Source organism: Daphnia carinata, chromosome 1, assembly GCF_022539665.2.
Source record: "Daphnia carinata strain CSIRO-1 chromosome 1, CSIRO_AGI_Dcar_HiC_V3, whole genome shotgun sequence".
Classification (NCBI taxonomy): Eukaryota; Metazoa; Arthropoda; class Branchiopoda; order Diplostraca; family Daphniidae; genus Daphnia; species Daphnia carinata.
The window spans coordinates 9,440,184-9,459,831 of record NC_081331.1 but is presented as its reverse complement, the minus strand read 5'-3'; the positions used below and the strand labels follow the sequence as shown (position 1 = coordinate 9,459,831).

General features: G+C 42.7%; 2 protein-coding genes and 1 pseudogene across 2 annotated transcripts in view; 2 read left to right on the top strand and 1 right to left on the bottom strand.

Moving 5' to 3' along the window:
- The window catches only part of LOC130695120 (nascent polypeptide-associated complex subunit alpha-like), a 48,544-nt gene extending 29,907 nt beyond the window's left edge, over positions 1–18,637 (top strand). Inside the window, exon 7 of the mRNA XM_059497524.1 lies at positions 18,628–18,637. Within this exon, the coding sequence (XP_059353507.1) occupies position 18,628 (1 nt within the window). The 3' untranslated portion in view covers positions 18,629–18,637. The remainder of the gene's footprint in view (positions 1–18,627) is intronic.
- On the top strand, positions 26–1,382 carry LOC130694952 (probable ATP-dependent RNA helicase DHX37; annotated as a pseudogene).
- On the bottom strand, positions 16,788–19,269 carry LOC130694779 (uncharacterized). Its single transcript, XM_057517881.2, is given in 6 exon segments — positions 16,788–17,852; positions 17,936–18,288; positions 18,359–18,400; positions 18,403–18,678; positions 18,740–19,079; positions 19,161–19,269. Coding segments are annotated over 5 exon segments (1,824 nt in total). The 5' UTR covers positions 19,038–19,079; positions 19,161–19,269; the 3' UTR covers positions 16,788–16,997.
- Positions 19,270–19,648: the final 379 nt, after the last annotated feature.

Here is a 19,648-nt window from a genome sequence, read left to right as displayed (position 1 = left end):
TGGAACCGCCGCCACGCAGCGTAGGACTCAAACATAAGATTCGTACTGTTTTTCAATTACATTTTAAAATATTGAAAATTCATTTTAGCATTTACAGAAAGCCAAGAATGGATGTCAAAAATCACTCCACTTGGCAGAGCCATGGCAGCTTATCCATTAGCACCGCGCTTTGCAAAGATGTTATTATTAAGCCAACAAAATGACCTACGTCAGCTGAGCATTACTCTGGTGGCTGCCCTATTAGTACAAGAACTTGTGCTGGATCAGCCAGCCGATTCTGTAGCAGGCGATACTCACAGAAGGTGGCTTGGTCAACGTCTATCCTGGGCTGGAACGGGACAGTCCCTACTTTTAGGAGACCCCATGGTACTCCTGCGTGCTGTTGGCGCCGCCGAGTACTCGGGTGATATTGAAGCGTTTTGTTCCACGAACGGGATACGTAGCAAAGCTCTTCGTGAAGTCCGAAAACTGCGGGTCTAGCTGACAAACGAAACGAACTTGAATTTACCATCGGGCACTGCATCGATTGTGGTTGACCCTCGCATGGCGCCCCCCTACTGAATTGCAAGCCAAACTTTTGCGTCAGATTCTGATGGCTGGACTTCCCGATCACGTGGCTAAGCGAATACCTCCAAATGAAATCAAGGAAACCGAAGACTGTAGAAAGTACAAATACGCTTATCGCTGCCCAGAAATGGAAGATCCTGTCTTCTTGAACTCATCGAGTATCTTGCGCTATTCGCACCCTGAATGGATCATTTATCAGGACATTTATGAACATGCCAACAAAATCTATTTGCGTGGTATTAGGGCCATCAAACCCGAATGGCTGCCTATATTCAGTCCTACACAGTGCACCTTCTCTGCCCCCTTGGAGCTTTCTGCCCCTGGTTATGATTCAGACCAGGGCCGTGTAATGTGTCACATGAATGTTACATTTGGGAGAAGTGGTTGGCCTCTGCCTGTAATGGAGCTTGAATATCCAGCTGGTATCGACCGGTTCAAGTTTTTAGCCCAGTTTTTCCTTAATGGAGAGGTTTGTCGTCCTCTAGCAAAGTACGTATTGGCTCTAGTTTTGTTCATATTTTCCAGCCGTACTAAATAAGTAATTTTGTTATGTAGATACACGGCAGCTCTGCTGTCAACTCCATCAACAATGGTCAAGACATGGGTGAAACTCCAGCCCAAGACACAAGTGTTACTTCAACAACTGACAATTGGTAATCTCGATAGCTTAGATTCGCTTCTTGCCGCTTGGCAAAAAGATAAATTCTATCTCCTGGGGGCCTATAAAGCCTGGGTACCTGAATCACTTCATGAAGAAATCAATACCCTTTGGCCTCCTGTGTAATTGACTGTAAAATATATGGACCTCTTTATTGCGTAAGTAAACTTCTATCGTGAAATCCAAGTTCTTGAGTTAAGCGATAACTTAATATTTTAATCTCTCTTAGCATGAAAAGTTAGCAGGGTTTCCAATTGAAAATCATCTCATTTTTATTGAAAACACACCTAAAATCAACTACGGGAAGAATAATCTCTACTCTGCCTTGACGCGCTTTTCTTTTTTCTCCTTGATTGGATTTTTCTTGCATTCATTATAAATATTACGAAAAATCAATACATTTGCGTCTGAATGAAAGTCTCTTCGGTCTCTATGGCACTTCGGCATACAGTTTTTTGGAAAAAAAGTTAACAACAACAAAACAAATAGACGAAGTTAGTTTTCCTAAACAATGTAATTCTTTGTTACAATAGTTAAATATACAATAATGAACGATCAATTGATTATTCTGGGTTTGTGACATGGCTTACGATTACAATTCAATATGAATAAAAACAATACCTGAAACTTACAGCATTTATCCTCTGTGGATTATCAGGAGATGCAATAATGCCATATGTGGCATTAGCTTTTAACTTTCCCCAATCGTGTCCAGTTGCAGCTCTCATTACAACACTGTCTTGTTCTACATAGGACTTCAGGTGCGCGAGACATGCTTTCGATTTCACGTAATTTTGCACTAATTCGTAAATAACACCTTGGTTTCGGTCAAACGCCATGGCCAAAAAGTAAACAATACAATTGCAAATGGGGCTAAACTAATAGTTTTATTAATACTTTTTTCTGTAATACAAATAGTACAATTTATAAACAGATACAGCATAGAAAAACATCTCTATAATAATAACATTAATTAAATATCCTACCTACTTGGCAAAAGTATGTATAAAATATAAGGTAATAGAAATAAAACAATCAACGTGTAACTGTATGGAGAGTCCATTTGTCGCTAGATCGGGAGTCCGTTTGACGTATACAATACTAATCATCAATAAAAAAAAAAGTCCTAATGTCGATGGCACGGGAGTCCTCTTGTCGGAAAGTGTAGCGCTCGTTGGGTTCAGCAACAATATATTGTTGCGCCCAAATGTCGGGGACCACTAGTCCAAACGTCGGTGAACAGATGTCCTTTCGTCGGGTACCAGATGTCCAAGTGTCGGAAACCTGCAACCAAAAGTCGGAAACCCTGGAGTCCTTTTTGTAACTCGCCCAAAAGACTCTGTCCCGTTTAAAACCTGGTTTTTTTGTTGCCGTCGTTACGATCTTTATCTGTTACAGCGGTATTGCTTATGGTAATTGGTAAAACAGCCTCGCATGCCGGCCAACGTATATGATTTCGTTTTCAATATATCTGGGATTAAAGCGACAATCGCCAGTCACGAGAGCATATTCTGCTATTTAAATTGGGCATCCAATTTTCTATGCCAATTGCAGCAATCAATTTCTTCCTTAGTCCACAGTCTTTGCAGATACGAAACATACTAGGATTTATAGGATTCGATATTTTTTGGTTGGTTTTTATACAGTTCTGCAACCAGGACACTGCATCAAGATATTTTCCTTGTCAGCTACGATGGAACAATAAAACTTTTCGCTGATAAACGCGTAACAAACGAAAACCATAACGATGGCAACAAAAAGCCAAAACTTTTAATAACTGGATACTCTTCGCATCTGGTGGCAGATAAAAGAACTAGTTCTCTGCCGAGGCACTGTCGGCACAAAATTTTCGAAATGGCCTTATGGGAGCAGAGTCTCCTCCTTTCCTCCTTCGTGCTTCTACAGGGCAGGATAGCGAAAACAAATAAAAGAACTATTTTTGCCGCCTTTTACAACGTTGCCGCAGCCGTTTTAATATGCTGATTTTACCACCATGATTTTACCATTATCATGTCGATTCTGCGCTTTTTTTTCAACTACGACATCAGCGGTTTAAAATTTTCATAGAATTTGCACATAAATAAATAATACTTTAAATTCGAAAAAATTAAATTATATTATATTTTGGAGTAAATATCAGGATAAATAGGCTAGAAAGAGGTGAGAAGCGGATGTTGGAGCTGTGGTTACTCTATCGATTGCCACCATGATACACGGGTAATTCATTGTTACTGTATAGATTATCCCCCCTGTATATCATCACTCACCCTGGTGTCCAAATTCACCCAACACCACAGGCTCCTCCCTCAATTTTTCAAAACTTTAAAAATCTGTAGACGGTACACAATTTCTTCTAATAATCTGAAAAAAAAATCGTGGAGGTAAAGGAAGAAGCAGGCAATCTGTTAAAAAAGCGGAACTGGGAGTACTGATAGAAAAGATTGTTTTGTTTTGTATATTATGTGAATTTTACTTAGTAATAACCTATACCAGACGATGGAAGAGACAAAGAAGGTGGAGGAGGTGATGGGGACTCCTGTTGTCGAATGTTTGTTTCCCTTTCCTGGAATTGCTACGACTTATTTTATTCCTTTCTGAATCTGTTGTCGAAATGTCCTCCGTCGCTAAAGCCGATTTGCATTACGCCTTTCTTCTTGGTATTATCTGAACAACTAATTATTTTGAAAAAAGCAATAGTGATTGGAAACAAGGTTGCATTTCCCCAAAAAACCACTGATCCATCCGGATCATTTCTTAAGCACTCCACTAGTCACGGTAAGCTTTGTTTTAGTCAACTTGATTGTGTGACCATCATTCCGATCAGCTCGAACGTCCATCTACCAGCCCAATTTGCTACCTAGTAGGCTACTCTCAGACACAAGCAATTACAAAGTTCCTAGCCTGTACGATGTCGCATGCTTAGGTGTTTTTAAGTGGTCCACACAATTTGTTTCGGTTTAATCGCTTAATAGGTGTAACTAGAATTGTTTCTCGCGAATACTTATATTATCCTGTGTGCTTTTCCTCATGTTCATCCTGTGAGACATTTTTCGTAACACCTGAGGCCTTAGCAAGAGGTGTCTGGACTTAAACTACACTTCCCAACTTATAGCGTTTTTGCGCCAAACCCGCCCTAACCCTATTTAAAAAAGGTCAATAATTAATATATTTTACCCATAGATGGCTTTTAAAAATTAAATCGGGTGTTCTTCTTTTTGTGCAGGATACTGTACAGTATGTTCCAAAAAAATCCGACTACCCTCCTTAAAAAAAAATGCCCCCTATCAACACTTAGTTAAGTTACTTAGTACTTTAGGTGGGTTATGCTAGGATATGGGAAAACGCGGAAAAAACTATACTAGACGTTTCTATGGAAACCAGACATGAATCAGCTCGCGTCTTTACATCGCTAAGAGGTAAGACAAATTGCCGTTAGGCAAAGACAAAAATTTTTAAAAATCTTCCACAAATTGTGTTTGTAGTAGGCTACGGGAGACAGACTTCGGGATGGGAAGTCTCGTCTCCATGGTAACTAATTTAATGAATCATGGCATACGCGCCTTTTTCAAAATCTTTGTTCTGATGCGTTAAATTAGTATAAAAACGGGGGTTGGATTATAGAACTGCCACAGTTCATTAGTTATTCATCAGTTCATTAACTGTTGTAGAAAGAAGGGGTGTGGTATCGTTAGGCCTAACCGGGTACTCACAACTACGAATCAAATTTCCCGAAAATTAATTGTTTTGCGCTATTTTCGCGAAACATTTATATGAACTGTATCAGTTTTATAATCGAACCCCCGTTTTTATGCTAATTTAACGCATAAGAACAAATATTTAAAAAAAGGCGCGTAAGCCATGATTCGTTAAATTTGTTACCATGGAAACGAGACTTCCCATCCCAAAGTCTGTCTCCCGTAGCCTACTGCAAATACAATTTGTAGTAGATTTGTAAAAATTTTTGGCTTTGCCTGCCGGCAATTTGTCTCACCTCTTAGAGATTCAAGACACTAGCTAATTCATGTCTCGTTTCTATGGTAACGTCTACTGCATTTTTTTCCCGCATTTTCCCGTATCCTAACATAACCCCCCTAAACTACTAAGTAACTTAGGTATACGTTGATAGGGGGCATTTTTTTTAAAGGGGGGTAGTCGGATTTTTTTGGAACATACTGTACATGAAATTTGTCAGCCCTTTTTATTGGCTAGTGGGCGCTCAAAGACGGTCAAATTATTGGAAACATGGCACCAACGCGCCCTTAAGTCTCGTGACGTAGCAAGTAATTAGCGTCTGCTTTGAACAACAATGGGTCCTGAAGCTCAACAGAAGCCAGGGACAGAATTCAGATTTAAAGAAGGTTTAAAAAATTTCTCTTAAAAATAACTTTTATAAGACATATATAATGTATCGCAATATATTAGATGTAATGTTTGATACAGCCACCAGATAACGCTGTTGCTATGTGGGGGGACTAGAGACGAATACAGTACGTGATAGCCAGCCAAGGAGCATGGTCACAACCTATCCGCCTAATCTAAATTGAATCATTGGCATCCGACTAGTTGCTGGATTGATATAACACAGGACATTACATTGGCGACGAGGTGAAAGTGTATAAAAGGAAAACAGTGAAAATAGTGCTTCTGGAATAAACTAAGCCCACTGAAATGGCATTCGCATTACCAGCCTTCGAAAGTTTCTCCATTAGTGACGACCCTCAAAACGTTGGCGCACGTTGGAAGAAATGGGTGTCCAGGTTCGAGACAATGCTCTTGGCCATGAACATTGTAGAAGAGGACTCTAATACAAACGCACAGAAAGCAGCAATCGACAAACGACGACTCGCCCTGATGCTGCACTACGCCGGATCTGAAGTGGCCGACGTGTATGACACCCTATCGGGCGAAGACGAAGACAAAGAATCATACTCAAAAACGAAGCCCTTGCTGCAAACTTACTTCCAGCCTAAACAGAACATTGAGCTTGAAGTATACAAGTTCAGGAAACTGCGACAGGAAGATGGTGAAACAATGGACGCTTATGTCACCAGGCTTCGCAAGCAAGCAACACTCTGTGATTTCCCAGACGACGATCGTGAAATCAAGTTTCAAGTCATCCAAGGATGCCTGTCAAGCTCATTTAGGAAGGTCTGTCTACGTGATCAGCTGTCCCTGAGTAAGATGCTAGAACACTCTAGATCAGCCGAAGCAGCTAATCACTATGAGGAAAACATAGAGAAATACAACCAAGTCTGCAAACGCAATGAAACACACACAAAAAAAGTATCCACAACGAAGAAAAACTTCTTGGCAAGCACCACTTCAGAGCAAAGAAACTGGCAAATGTTGGGATTGCGGGGAAGAGTGGCCACACAAAAACAGAATCTGCCCAAGCAAAAATGTATGTTGGAACTGCGGAATGAAATTCCCACACGCGGATGGAGTACAATGTCCAGCCATAGGCAAAACATGCACAAAATGCAACAAGCCAAATCATTTTGCGAAAATGTGCAGAAGCTCCAATCAGTGCAACCCCTCAAGTGGCACACAGGAGATAAAAGAAATCACACAAAAGCTACAGAACCAAGCGATAAACTCTTCCGACGAATCAAGCGATGAGTCGGTGTTTTCCGTCTGCGCCATCAACAACCAGAAGAGACCGATGACGTCAATACAGGTCGGCGAAACCAAAATCGCAATGATGATCGACACAGGATCGACATGTAACATGATCGGGTTGAAAACATTTAAAAAATTAAATCCGAGGCCCGTTCTGAAACCAACCAACACAGTGATCAATGCGTACGGAAACAAACCGCTTGATATTAAAGGGAAATTCTCAACAATCATCAGGTCCAAGCATGCAGAGTCGAAAGTTACGGTGTACGTAAGCGCTGAGAACAATGCCGACAACCTACTGAGTTGTGAAACTGCCAAAGACCTGAAGCTCGTCAAAATCATAAACACAACTCATACACAAGCCAGATACGAACAGCTAAAATGCGAATTTACCTCACTCTTCAAAGGCACTGGCAAAATGAAGAATTACACCGTGAAACTACACATCGACCCATCGGTTCCTCCAGTCACGCAGAAACACCGGCGTGTTGGGTTCCATCTCAGGAAAGCCGTCGAGGAGGAGATTCAAAAGCTTTTGCAAGAAGATATCATCGAACCAGTTACGGAAGGTCCAACCCCATGGGTATCACCCTGTATTGTGGTTCCAAAACCAAAGCAGCCCGGCAAGTTTCGTGTGTGCGTAGACATGCGCGCTCCAAACAAGGCAATAATGCGCACCCGCCACGTCATTCCCACCATCGAAGACCTCGTGGTCGATTTAAATGGAGCCAAATTCTTTTCAAAGCTCGACATGAACCAAGGTTACCATCAGTTAGAGCTCATGCCGGAATCTCGTTTCATCACAACTTTCGCTAGCCATCGTGGACTGTTCCGCTACAAGAGACTTAACTTTGGCATAAACTGCGCCGCAGAAATCTTCGACGATGTCATAAGGCAAATAATTAGTGGCATTCCCGGTGTCGTCAACCGCAGCGACGATATACTCGTGACCGGAAGATCCAGAGGTGAACATGACCAGAATCTTCGGAAAGTGCTACGAAGGCTCCAGGAGCGCAACCTCACCCTCAACTTTGGAAAATGTGAGTTCGGGAACAGGGAAGTCACGTATTTTGGTCTTCACTTTAGCGAAGACGGGATCGCCCCTGACAAAGCCAAGGTTCAGGCTATCGACGAAGCCGCCCATCCATCTGGACCGGACGAGGTATCAAGTTTCCTCGGCATGATTACATTCTGCAGTAGGTTCATAGCGGACGCTGCAAGCATCAGTGAACCTTTGAGAAAACTCACCCACAAGAAAACCGAATGGGCATGGAGTACCAAAGAACAAACAGCATTTCAGGAGCTCAAGAACCGTCTAAAGAATGCAGTAACGCTGGCGTACTACGACGTAAAAAAATCGACTTCTTTAATTGTTGACGCCAGCCCAACCGGGCTTGGTGCGATCCTAGCGCAAACATCAAAAGACACCAGTCAAACCCCAGTCGCGTTCGCCAGCAGACGTTTAACCGACGTCGAATCTCGCTACTCCCAAACAGAGCACGAAGCTCTCGCAATCACCTGGGCAATACTGCATTTTCATTTGTATCTCATAGGTAACAAGTTCTCAGTAATAACGGACCATAAGCCACTGGAAACCATTTTCAACAAACCGTTGATTCAACCTCCAGCCCGAATTGAAAGATGGTTACTCAAGCTTCAGCAATACGAGTTTGAAGTCAAGTATCAACCCGGTAAGAACAACCCGGCTGACTTCATCTCACGCCATCCAGCCCATCAGAACAGGACCCCGTCAAGAGAAGAAGTAATCGCTGAGAACTATGTCAACCACATCGCAATGACGTCAGCACCAAAAGCCGTTACCATCAAGGAAGTGGCAGAAGCTACCGCACGAGACAAAGCGATCCAGGCCATAGCTAAAATACTTGATCGCAAACGTGACACCAAACAAGAAAACCTAACGCCTGGTGAGTCCGAGCGCGTCAGAGCATTCAAACTTGTCCTGAACCAACTGTCACGAGTACAATCCACTGAAGGTCTACTACTGCTTAAGGGTTCGAAGCTGGTCATTCCCCAAGAGCTCACTGATCGCGTAATAAAGACAGCGCACCAATGTCATCCGGGAATTGTGAAGACGAAAAGCCTGATCAGAGAAAAAGTGTGGTTCCCTGGAATAGACAAGCTGGTCGAAATAAGGATTAGCTCTTGCATCCCATGCATGGCAGCCAACCCAACTGTGCGACCTGAACCTCTGCTGATGTCACAGCTCCCGTCCGGGCCATGGACCGAGATCAGCGTGGATTTTGCACAATTGCCCGATAACAATCATCTTCTTGTAATCTATGACTATTACTCACGTTACCCGGTCATACAAAAAGTCTCCAGCACATCGGCGAACGCCGTAATCCCCAGATTGAAAGAGGTTTTCGCCATGTTTGGCATCCCAACAACACTCAAAAGTGACAACGGTCCACCATTCTCGAGCAAGAATATGAAAGACTTCGCGGAGGAATTCAACTTTCAACATCGCAAAGTCACCCCTCTGTGGCCACAAGCTAACGGTGGCGTCGAACGTTTTATGAAGACCCTGAAGAAAACAATCCGGTGTTTGGCCGGCGAAGGTCTGTCATGGAAAGAGAACATCTCTACATTCCTTTTAAACTATCGGGCAACACCCCACTCAACAACAGGAGTACCACCTGCAACCGCGTTATTTGGCCGGCCGCTAAGAACACGGATTCCAGAATTCACCAACTCTAACGCAACAGACGACAAAATCCGCCTGAAAGATGCCCAACAAAAAGCGAACATGAAAAAACACGCAGACAAGCACGCTCAACTCCGCGTATTCAACTTAGGCGACAAGGTTCTTCTCCGAAAAGACAGCGTCCGCAACAAGATTGACCCTCCCTTCCATCCGGAAATCTACACTGTAGTCGCTGTCAAAGGGAACATGATCACAGCAAGCCGCGGGACCCACACAGTCACTCGAAACATTTTTTACTTCAAAGAAGTAACCGGAACAGTCGGAAGCCCAGACGTTCATTGCAACCCCGAAGAAGACGAAGAACTTGATCAGCAAAATCAGCATAACGAAAATCTTTTAGGAAATGTGCCGAGCAACGACAGGGAGAGAACAGAACCGGAAAGCCCTGTTGACTCCAACACTCCAGATCCAGGAGAACACATCGGTCACCAAAGGCCAACCGGTCGCCCAGACGCAACTGTAACCTCCCGAAGAGATTCGAAGATTACGAAGTCAACTAGCAACCGAAAACCATTGATTCGCTCATGTAGCTGTGTTCTCTACCTGTTGTCAAATTTCGTATCACAATTTTTTCTTGTCGTAATGTATGACTATTCTTGCAACTCAGTGCTACCCTCGTAACGCAGTCAACCTAGAAATTTTGGTCATCCATCCATGTGATACAGAGTATGTGTCCTTTTTCTTTGTGTTTTCATTTGTTAAAGGTTGGATGTGATGTAATGTTTGATACAGCCACCAGATAGCGCTGTTGCTATGTGGGGGGACTAGAGACGAATACAGTACGTGATAGCCAGCCAAGGAGCATGGTCACAACCTATCCGCCTAATCTAAATTGAATCATTGGCATCCGACTAGTTGCTGGATTGATATAACACAGGACATTACATTAGATAAACGAGAACTATATTTTCACGGACCGTTTATATAAGAAGCAAACTCACATTTAAACAAATCTACAAAGTCACCCTTAGGGTCTAACGAAATGGCATTTCGCAGCACAATTGTTAATTACCAGAGGGATCGTGTAACGATCCCGAAAGGTAATTGTAATTGTGCTAAAAATAAATGAAGAGACGACCCTAAGGGTCTGTCTCCTACCCAGACCCACCCTGGCTTCATTTATGGAGAATTATTATGTGGTTTGATATCCGTCAGCCTTTTGTATTTTCATTATATTTTGGTTTTTGATAGAGTAAACCAAGCCAGAAAGCCCAGAGGTTTCAGCGGAGGCAGTGGTCATAACTGGAATCAGTCCAACGAACGTCCAGCAAATCAGCTTCATGGCTAAGAAAACCCCTGGCGAGATGGCAGCTATAGAAGAACTGCAATTTTTTGTTGTGTCTTTTCTTAACGAGTGGATCTTAGAATGACACTACTGTTGTTACCTTTTTTCATGACCGTTACGGACAGAGTTTTTTCCCCCTGTCAGAATTACGTCAGGTTTTTTCTCTGGTCCATCACTGATTTCATAATCATTGTTTTGTTTGGTTGTTTATGTTGTTAAAGTTGTTACAAGCCCTGGTGAAATAAGTCTGAAGAGAGGGGGCGTATCCAGGCATTAGGAAAGGAATAGATGTTCCTTTGTTTTTTTGTCTTTAAAGAGCTAAATAAATGGGTCTACACCCTTAGGGTCGTCTCTTCATTTATTTCTAGCACAATTACAATTACCTTTCGGGATCGTTACACGATCCCTCTGGTAATTAACAAATAACGCCCAGCTTGCACTATAGGCCTGACACCATGAAGCTGACATCATTTGCAGACTATCTACCTGTTGTCATGTCGGTGCATGATTCTTCCGAGGTAAGGCCTTTTTTTTAATATCTCGGCAGAAATGTTTATAGGAAAACAACAAAAACGATGTTGTGTATAAACAATCGTAACTGTTTTTAAAAGAAAACCAAACAACAACAACAAAAAAGAAGTTCAACTATTTGCTCCGATTGCGCCAGAAGCCGGGCAGATTTGTTTTCTCGCATTTTTTTTTTTTCGTTTGTTTCCCACTTTTTTTTACAGCATGTATTTTTTTATGCGTCCTTTGCGTTATTTTCGACTGGAAAAAAAATGTATAACAATAATATAAGGAGTGGAAAGAGGATGCCTTTATGGTTACGATTATGATTATTTGGGTGGTTGTGTTTTAAAACAAAAAAGAAAAAAAAAAGAAAAAAAATTTAAAAAAAAATCGATGTCCGGAATATGAATTGAGCTCCCCCCCCCCCCCGACATACACACGCACACCAACCACCGAAACGAAAACGAATACAAGAAGAGGTAAAAGAAAAAGGAAGGAGAAAGGAAAACACCTGTGGGTCGAGCCCCAGCGCGCCCGTTGCATTCCAAAGCAACGCGCGTAATCAGACGATCGGTTGCAAATCTCTTCTTCATATAGATAGCTATACCTTAGACGTTTTTTTTTGTTTGTTTGTTTTTCTTTTCTTCCTGTTCTTCAGCTTCCTCATCATCATTTTGTGATTTTCATGTTTTATTCCTGTCAAGTTTTTCTCTGTTTGAACTGTTAGAAGATCGAAACAAGTCCGCATTTTGATAAAAATTGCCTTTAGCCGGCGACCATGATTTTGGCATCTCGAAAATTTACATTTTTTTTTCTTTTGGAATCCTCGACGCGTTTTTGCTTCGAATGCTTCTCACTTTACCTTAAAAAGGAGAAAAGAAAAATGAAAGGACCCTTATTTTTTAAATATTTTCTTCGTGTCCTTGGATAGACATACTTGATGTATTACAATGCCCAGTAAAGATGGCGTGTGCGCGTATTAAAAAGAAAAAAATATATACGATTTGGATTCAAAAATTAATGAGGATGTCGGAAATAAAGTTCACTTTGAATTGGGATTAATAGTTTATGAGTTATTTAAATTGAAAGTGGTTTTGATAAAACCATTTGATTCCAATCCATTCAAAAACCGCTTAATTGTAGGAAAACTAATATATTATTTAGACTCCGTTTTTAATATTGATTATAATAGCTTAGGATAAAATAAATTTCAAGTCAAAATGTTAAGCCACACATTTTTGTACGAAAAATCGGGCTTAATAGGTCGGCGCTATCTGGCAGCATAGCTAGGCGAGATGCGGCGAGAAAAAAAAATAGCCGTTACATTTGCAGTAATTTCGCCTTGCATCAGGTAATGTTATCCTTTCGTGTAAAGGACAACCAACTCTCCTTTGGCCATGATAGACGCAAATCGTTGTATTAAGTGGAACATTGTCAACAAAATCTTTTGAAAAAACTGTTCAAATGTTTCTTTCATTTTGTCTTGGTAATTGACTATCTGAAATGTATTGGCTGAACTTAGTTTTGTTGGGATACGCACCGCTTGAAAGTGCAATGGTTCGAAGCCTTAAGCGTGTTGTTGAATGCACTACTAGCTCCTGATAAAACTGATGTTTTTTTCGGACGTTCAGGATACTACGCCACTGTTTTCACTATTGAGCTACTTACCGTTCAATGAAGGGATTCCGGCAACAGTTCGAATCGTTAACAAAATCGACTCCCACGATTAATCAATCAACATCAGTTGCTGTTCCTCTGCCTCCGTAATGCCTGGTGATTACTCTGAAACAAGTAAAGAACCTGTTAAACAGTTACCGGCCAACAGAAACTCATTAAATAAAGTGAAACTCATTAAACAAGGAATTGATTAAATAAACAATTTTCTATTGTAGCAAGCATTCGTTCTCTACGTTAAAAAAAACACATACAAACACGTTGTATGTAAATGTCGAGAATATTCACAAATCGTGGGGTATGGTAATACGAATAGCACTTGCTGAACAACGTATTAAAAGGAAATGATAGAAAAGAGATTTTACTTGCAAACAACACCTCAATATTCCACATGATATTTCCCGTCGTGAATAGAATACTTGAATTAAATTAGCGTCTTCCGAGAAATTTACGATTTCCAGAGCAATTTCGATATTGAACCGCGCCCAACGAATTGCGTAGCAAATAAATGAGTTAATGGTGGACCTATACAATTTAAATCGTACGGAAACCTGTCTTATTGGACGTTAACAATAAAAAAAAAATCGACAAGGAATGGATCTATTTGGCAAAATAAGGCACCAGCTTTGATTCTAAATTAAATCTGATTGATTACGGAAACCAACGAACATCGCATTCAAGCGATGTCGTTGGCTCTTGAGTCAGGTTCGATGATGGCAACAGCGTGAATCGTGTTACTCTTGTTGTCCTTACTAATGGCGGACGAGTCTGCGGCTCGACCGACATTCGAGTGCTGCTGATGAGGCATGACAGTCGACAATTTCAAGTTACGATGAGGGGAATAGCCACTGTAGTTGGAATCGGTCATGGAACGGCCGTCGGCTTCGTCTCGTCTCGTCATATCTAAAATTCCATGACGCAGGGTCATCGTGGCGGAAGAAGTTGACATCTCCGCTTCGGGGGAAGACGTGTCAAACACGCTAATTCGATGTTGTAGCCGTGATCCAGTGGCATGGAACGTTCCACTCGACGCGCCCCACAATGAGCCGAATAGTTGCAATTTGGTAGGGCGGGGAGGTGGTCGTTTGGCGTAGCCAAGGTTCTTATTCAAAGCGGATGGTTCTGTTTTATCCACGAGTTCCGCCACCGTGTCAGCCAATGAGATTTTATCGAATGAATTGAAAACATCCTCGAACGACGTGACGCTGCTGGATCCTGTTGCCGCTGTTGTCACCAAGTTGCCGTTAGGGTCATACGTGTTAACTAGCAGCTGGGAAAGGGGAGGAGCGAGGCCAAGGCCAAGTTTCGTTCGTGATGCACATGAGAAATGGTCATTTCACGGTTGAGTCGATTCATCTGCCTTGCGATGATGTGATCTTGGATGCTACGCGAACCGGCATTGTGCGACAAATGGATTCCGCTGGACAATTCCGACTCTCCTGGACGTAATGAATAGATGACGCTGGACGCTTCCATTTCGTGATCCGATGAACAGTTGTCTACCGGCCATTGGTTGGTCATAGACGGCTGAGTTGTGCCTCCTTTATGGAGCGTCCTCGTAGCCGCGGTTGCCGCTTTGGCAATTACTAGCTTGTCCGGTTTCGAGGCATGGAACACGGCGGCCGAGAAACGTTCGCTTACAGTCGTGAACCGATCGTGAATAGCTTCACGATCGGGCGTGGCATTGGTCTCGCAAATCACCGAGTCCGTGTCATCGTCCAGTTGACGCTCTACGAATCGATGGCGACGACGTTGTTGCATAGCTGGCCCAGCAACTGGGAAAGCCGACGGAGCCTTGGCCAGCTCGCTTCGGACGCTTATGCGATCGAGCGTGTCCAATGAGCCAGAAGGAGCCGATCCTGTTTTGCCATTGTTGCTGTTTTCTTTATCATCGGCCACGGTTTGATGACGAGCCATCTGTCTTTTAAGTCCAGCGGCGAAGCCACCTGGTGGCTGGAAACGGGACAGTGAACGAGCGTCGGCCATTGTGTTGTTCTGCAGGTCATTGTGTTGTTTAGCATCTAACCTCAAACGGGATTCGTTGAATGCGTTTATATCCTCCAGTTTGCGAGCATTGGACGTTTGGCCTTTGCCCAGCGAGGTGGAAATGGGCGGCTGGCGACGGACGGTGGACAATCCGCTTTCCCAGTCAGCCGAACTGGTAGTGGTGGAAGACGAATCGGGACGCGAAGGGTTGTTGCTGCCACTGCTTTGCATGGGCGTGCCCATCTCGCTGGCCGGCGAGCTGTTCCCCTGAGGCGCCAAACTTTGACGCGAGCAGTACATGTAACGAATTTTAGATTGATGGGCCAACGTCAGCGACATACGTAGACTCGGTACTGGAACTCCTCGATCGCTTCCGGCACTGCTGGACATACCAGCCAGCAGTCCAGCGATGCCACCATTCTGTCCTCCTCTATGACCCAAGTCTTTAATACCGAAAAGAATGAAATTTGGCAACTAACAATTGCATTTTTAAAATGCTAAATAAATTTACTTGTGCGATGTACAGGATCAACGGGACTGGGAGTAAAGGCGGCGTCACTTTCTCGGCCGCGGGAATCGCCTCCGACGGCCGTACGGCCATCGGGTTCGCCCCGGCAGCCGCTGCGAACGTAACTGCTGAAAGCCGACTTGACGCTGGCTGACAATGGCATCCGACGGGACACCAAACTGGAATAAGTTTGATGGTTGATGTTCCTACTCTTCCAGTTCCATTGGTTCCTCCAGATGTTCTGCTGTTGTTGCCAACAGATGTGCGGAACGTGCGGCTCGATTAGATACAACGTTGGGTTGGTTGTTGGACGTTCCGTCTTGTTCCTGCTCTTCTTCTTCCTCGTAGGATGTGAGGCTCTCTACAGAGCTGGACGAGTCCAGTGATAGGCTCGTAGGAGTGTCTAAAATTTCTAACCGAAAAGGCCAAATGAATAAAGAGATACAAGAAAACTGGAGAACATGGAAAAGGGTTCCAGGAACCGGACCTACCGAACAGAACCAAAAGGGCTTGAAGGGCGAATTGGATGTTGCGCTTATTGGCCAGTTTTCCCGTCCTGAGCGTCACTTCGTTACGTCCGATTTCCATCAGGTCGAAGCCGAGCGAGGCCAACAATTCGTGGCAGCCGGGCAGACGCCATAATTTAACTGGAACGGGGATATCGCGCTCTCGCTCTCCAAATCGCGTAGGCCAAGCTGGACAGTCGCGTTGCGCAATGCGGCCGTTATATCGTCAGTTGAGGCTTCAGAACTGGCCAGCAGTTTATGGCCAGGAATGGCCAGCAAAGAGAGGGTAGTCAATCCCAGCAGAGCCTGGAGACTGGCCGAACAGTGAGTCAGACGATCACCCGGATCGCTTTGCAGGAAAAAGATGGACGCCGGGATGTTATTGGCCGTCTTTAGACAGCCTCACGTCCGCTCCTACAAGGACGAAACCTGCCCAATTGGCTGGATGCGCAAAGTGTTTGGTGTGTTGAACCGTCTGCTGGGCTTAATATTTTGTAGTCTTATAAGGACACCAGATGCGAATAATTGGTGCCGAATTTTCAGTTTCAACGAAGATATTTCCCATTATGTTAGCTTTATAAAGCATGATTTTAAAAATAGTTCATGAGACAAACTACTTCCAATCTAACAAGGAACTTTCGTACCATTGATGTTTTGAATCCACACGACGACTTGAAATAACCTAACCTCCCTGCTGAAGAGGATTTTCAACAGGATATTCACCAAAATAAACAAACACTGACTATAAATCAATCAGACATCCTGTATATTATTTAACCACTAAATTAGTTACATCACATTAAATATAGCTAAAAAACAAGACGTAAAACTCGACTAGATTGTTTGACTAGAATAAAGTAGATGAACGAGAGCACTAGTAAAATATCCGTTATAGACTTGTTAAATCGCAGTTCGCATAATGCAATAGAAACAAATCAGCACCAGCAATAGTTGTTAACTCACTTGTCTAACAACAACAAAAGGCCTTCGCCAGGTGACAGATTTAGTTCGTTTAGTTTTACATAACCATGCTTCCGACCTGTTGAACTGACCAACGCAAATCCGCCAAAATAGGTTTTCGAAAGATCATGAGTTACATTTCTTATACCGAGATTCAAAATTAACAAGTAGCGATGCCTTCGGGGATAAAAACGTTCAATTACCACCGTGTTGTTGGGTAGCATTTTGAAAGCATAGTTGTGCGAACGAGATTCAACGACAGCATTGTCATATTTGAGTATTGCATTTATATGTAACGGAAGCGCGTCTTTACGAATCTCCGAAAGTTTACCAAAAGATTCTTGAGAACTGTCAACACATTGAGAGTCCCATTGCATGACTGAAGTGCTTTCAAGTTCTAATATGGAGGAGTTGGCTGTGTTTTGTAGGCCAAGTTCATCACCGTACAATACCGAAGCTGAACCAGGTAGACAGAGGGCAAGCATTAAAACTCCAAGGGGGAAAACACAGCCATTGCTTTCCTCGAGAGAAGTCGCTATTCTAGATTTTCCGACCGTACCGACGTTCCACATAATCCAAGGTTTATCGACGTCGCTGTCCCAAGTTAGTCCTTCCCGGATTTGTTCTTCTAATCTTGCTGGCCTCTCAAGATTCAAGTTATGATCGAGCAGATCGACCTGATTCAACACATTACGAACGTGCAGTGGATGTTGCAGCGAATACTGATGGATGAAATCGGAAGAAACCACCAAGACTCTTCGTTTTGAAAACCTACTGCTAAAGTTGTCCACCAGTGTTTTCCATTGGGCTACGCACTTCCACAGATCCGGTTGGTGAACGAACGTATCGAGTCCCTGTTTTGAAAACAAAACAAAAATTTAAGCACTAATCTTAACTAGGAGGGCCATATAATATTGATGCACGAAAATAGTAGTACTTTTAGGTAAAATCCATGGACGCCTTGAAGAAGCCAAAATCTCAATACATTTTCCACCAGAACGTGTTGTCTGTCAGCAACTTTGGAGCTTCCAATCACTCCAGGTATCCGGTCGACGGGTATATCTATTATTAAACTCATGTTTCTTTTTTCCAGATCCGTTAATAAGACGTGAAGCTCATTGACATCGCCCAGATGCGGGTCAACTTTTGACGCGTTGATAATATCCAAGTAATGTTCCGGATAGTTGTTAGCTTCGCAAATAGAACTGAGTCGCAAAGCATCAACATGTAATTGCTTTTGCAGATAATCTAGTTTCATCGTAATTCCACGCAGATCTCCAACACCGTCACCTATTTTGGAAGCGCAACAGTGCGCACTTATTAAGAACATAATAAAGCTATTGTAGCGAGTGTACCATACCGTCGGCATCGTTAAATGAGGCAGGAAAAATTTCGTAGAAAATTTTCCTTGCCACCATTCAGTGGAAGGATCACATCGTCGAGGCAAATGAGCAATTAATGTTGCCGAGGAACTAAAACAGGCCAAAATCGCCAGAACAGCGACGAGGGTTGAAAATATTCTGATGTACTTCCATGGCCACTTAACAAATGGATAATCAGGAAGATTAAGTTGATTGTCACACTCCGACTCCTTAGAACATGTTTCCAAGTCTTTGTCTGCATCAAAAGATGAAAGACAGATTTCTTCAGAACTAATTTCATTTTTTAGCTTTTGAGAACCTAAAACCAAAAGTTTTGGTAAATCGTTGACAACATATTGCATTTAAATTACATGATATACTTGCAAGAAAAGTTCCCATATTAACATAGGGAACTGTTGGTTCCTCACACAGTGGAGTGGTGGCTCCAGAGTCCAGTAACGGGGCAGTTGAAGCAGCATCTTCATCTTTAGTATATCCTTGGCCTTGTGGCATCATATTAATTGGAAAACCTTCCTTATGAATCGGTGGTGGAGTTGAATCATCTTCACTTGTGATGAATACTTGAGGAATAGATAATGCTGGTGGTAGCCTGCTTGAGTTTTGACCACCAAGATTTTTTCCCTTTTTCTCCCCTATTTTCCCTAATACTTTAGACATTCTGAGCTTTTCATCCAGCACAGCAAAAAATCATCTAAAGACCTAGGGAATAAAAATTCTGTGTTATTTTTGTTTAGCCAAGGCTGTCTATACCGTACAGCCTTGAAAAAGACTGCACCTTACAAACTACGCAGACGAAGATCTAGGACTATGGCCAAAAAAATGAGGCTAATAGGTTTTTTTTTGCAGCACTAGTATTTACAGGGTTCCAATATAGTGTAAGGCGAACAAATGAACTAATTCCTGTCACAATTAAAAAACAGCTATTCAACTATGCTTGTTACCTCGCTTCCCTAGATTTGTTTGTTGATCTGATCAAACGGTCGGCGATCACGACAAGCAGACGATGTTTTGGATTGATTCAAAACATGCCCCAGCAATAATTCTACAGAGAAACACTTGAAAAAGGACGGCAAGTACTGTTGTTTATTTCAGAGTATTATACGAGGATGAAAACCATAATTTAAACATATAAATGGTGCAATCATCTGTAGACGTACCGCGTACAGCTTTTTATTTACAAACTTCGTATTTTTCAACGCCTAAAACGAAGGTTGTTTGAACGATCGCCAGCTCAAATGATAGAAAATGCACGAAGATATCTGAAATAA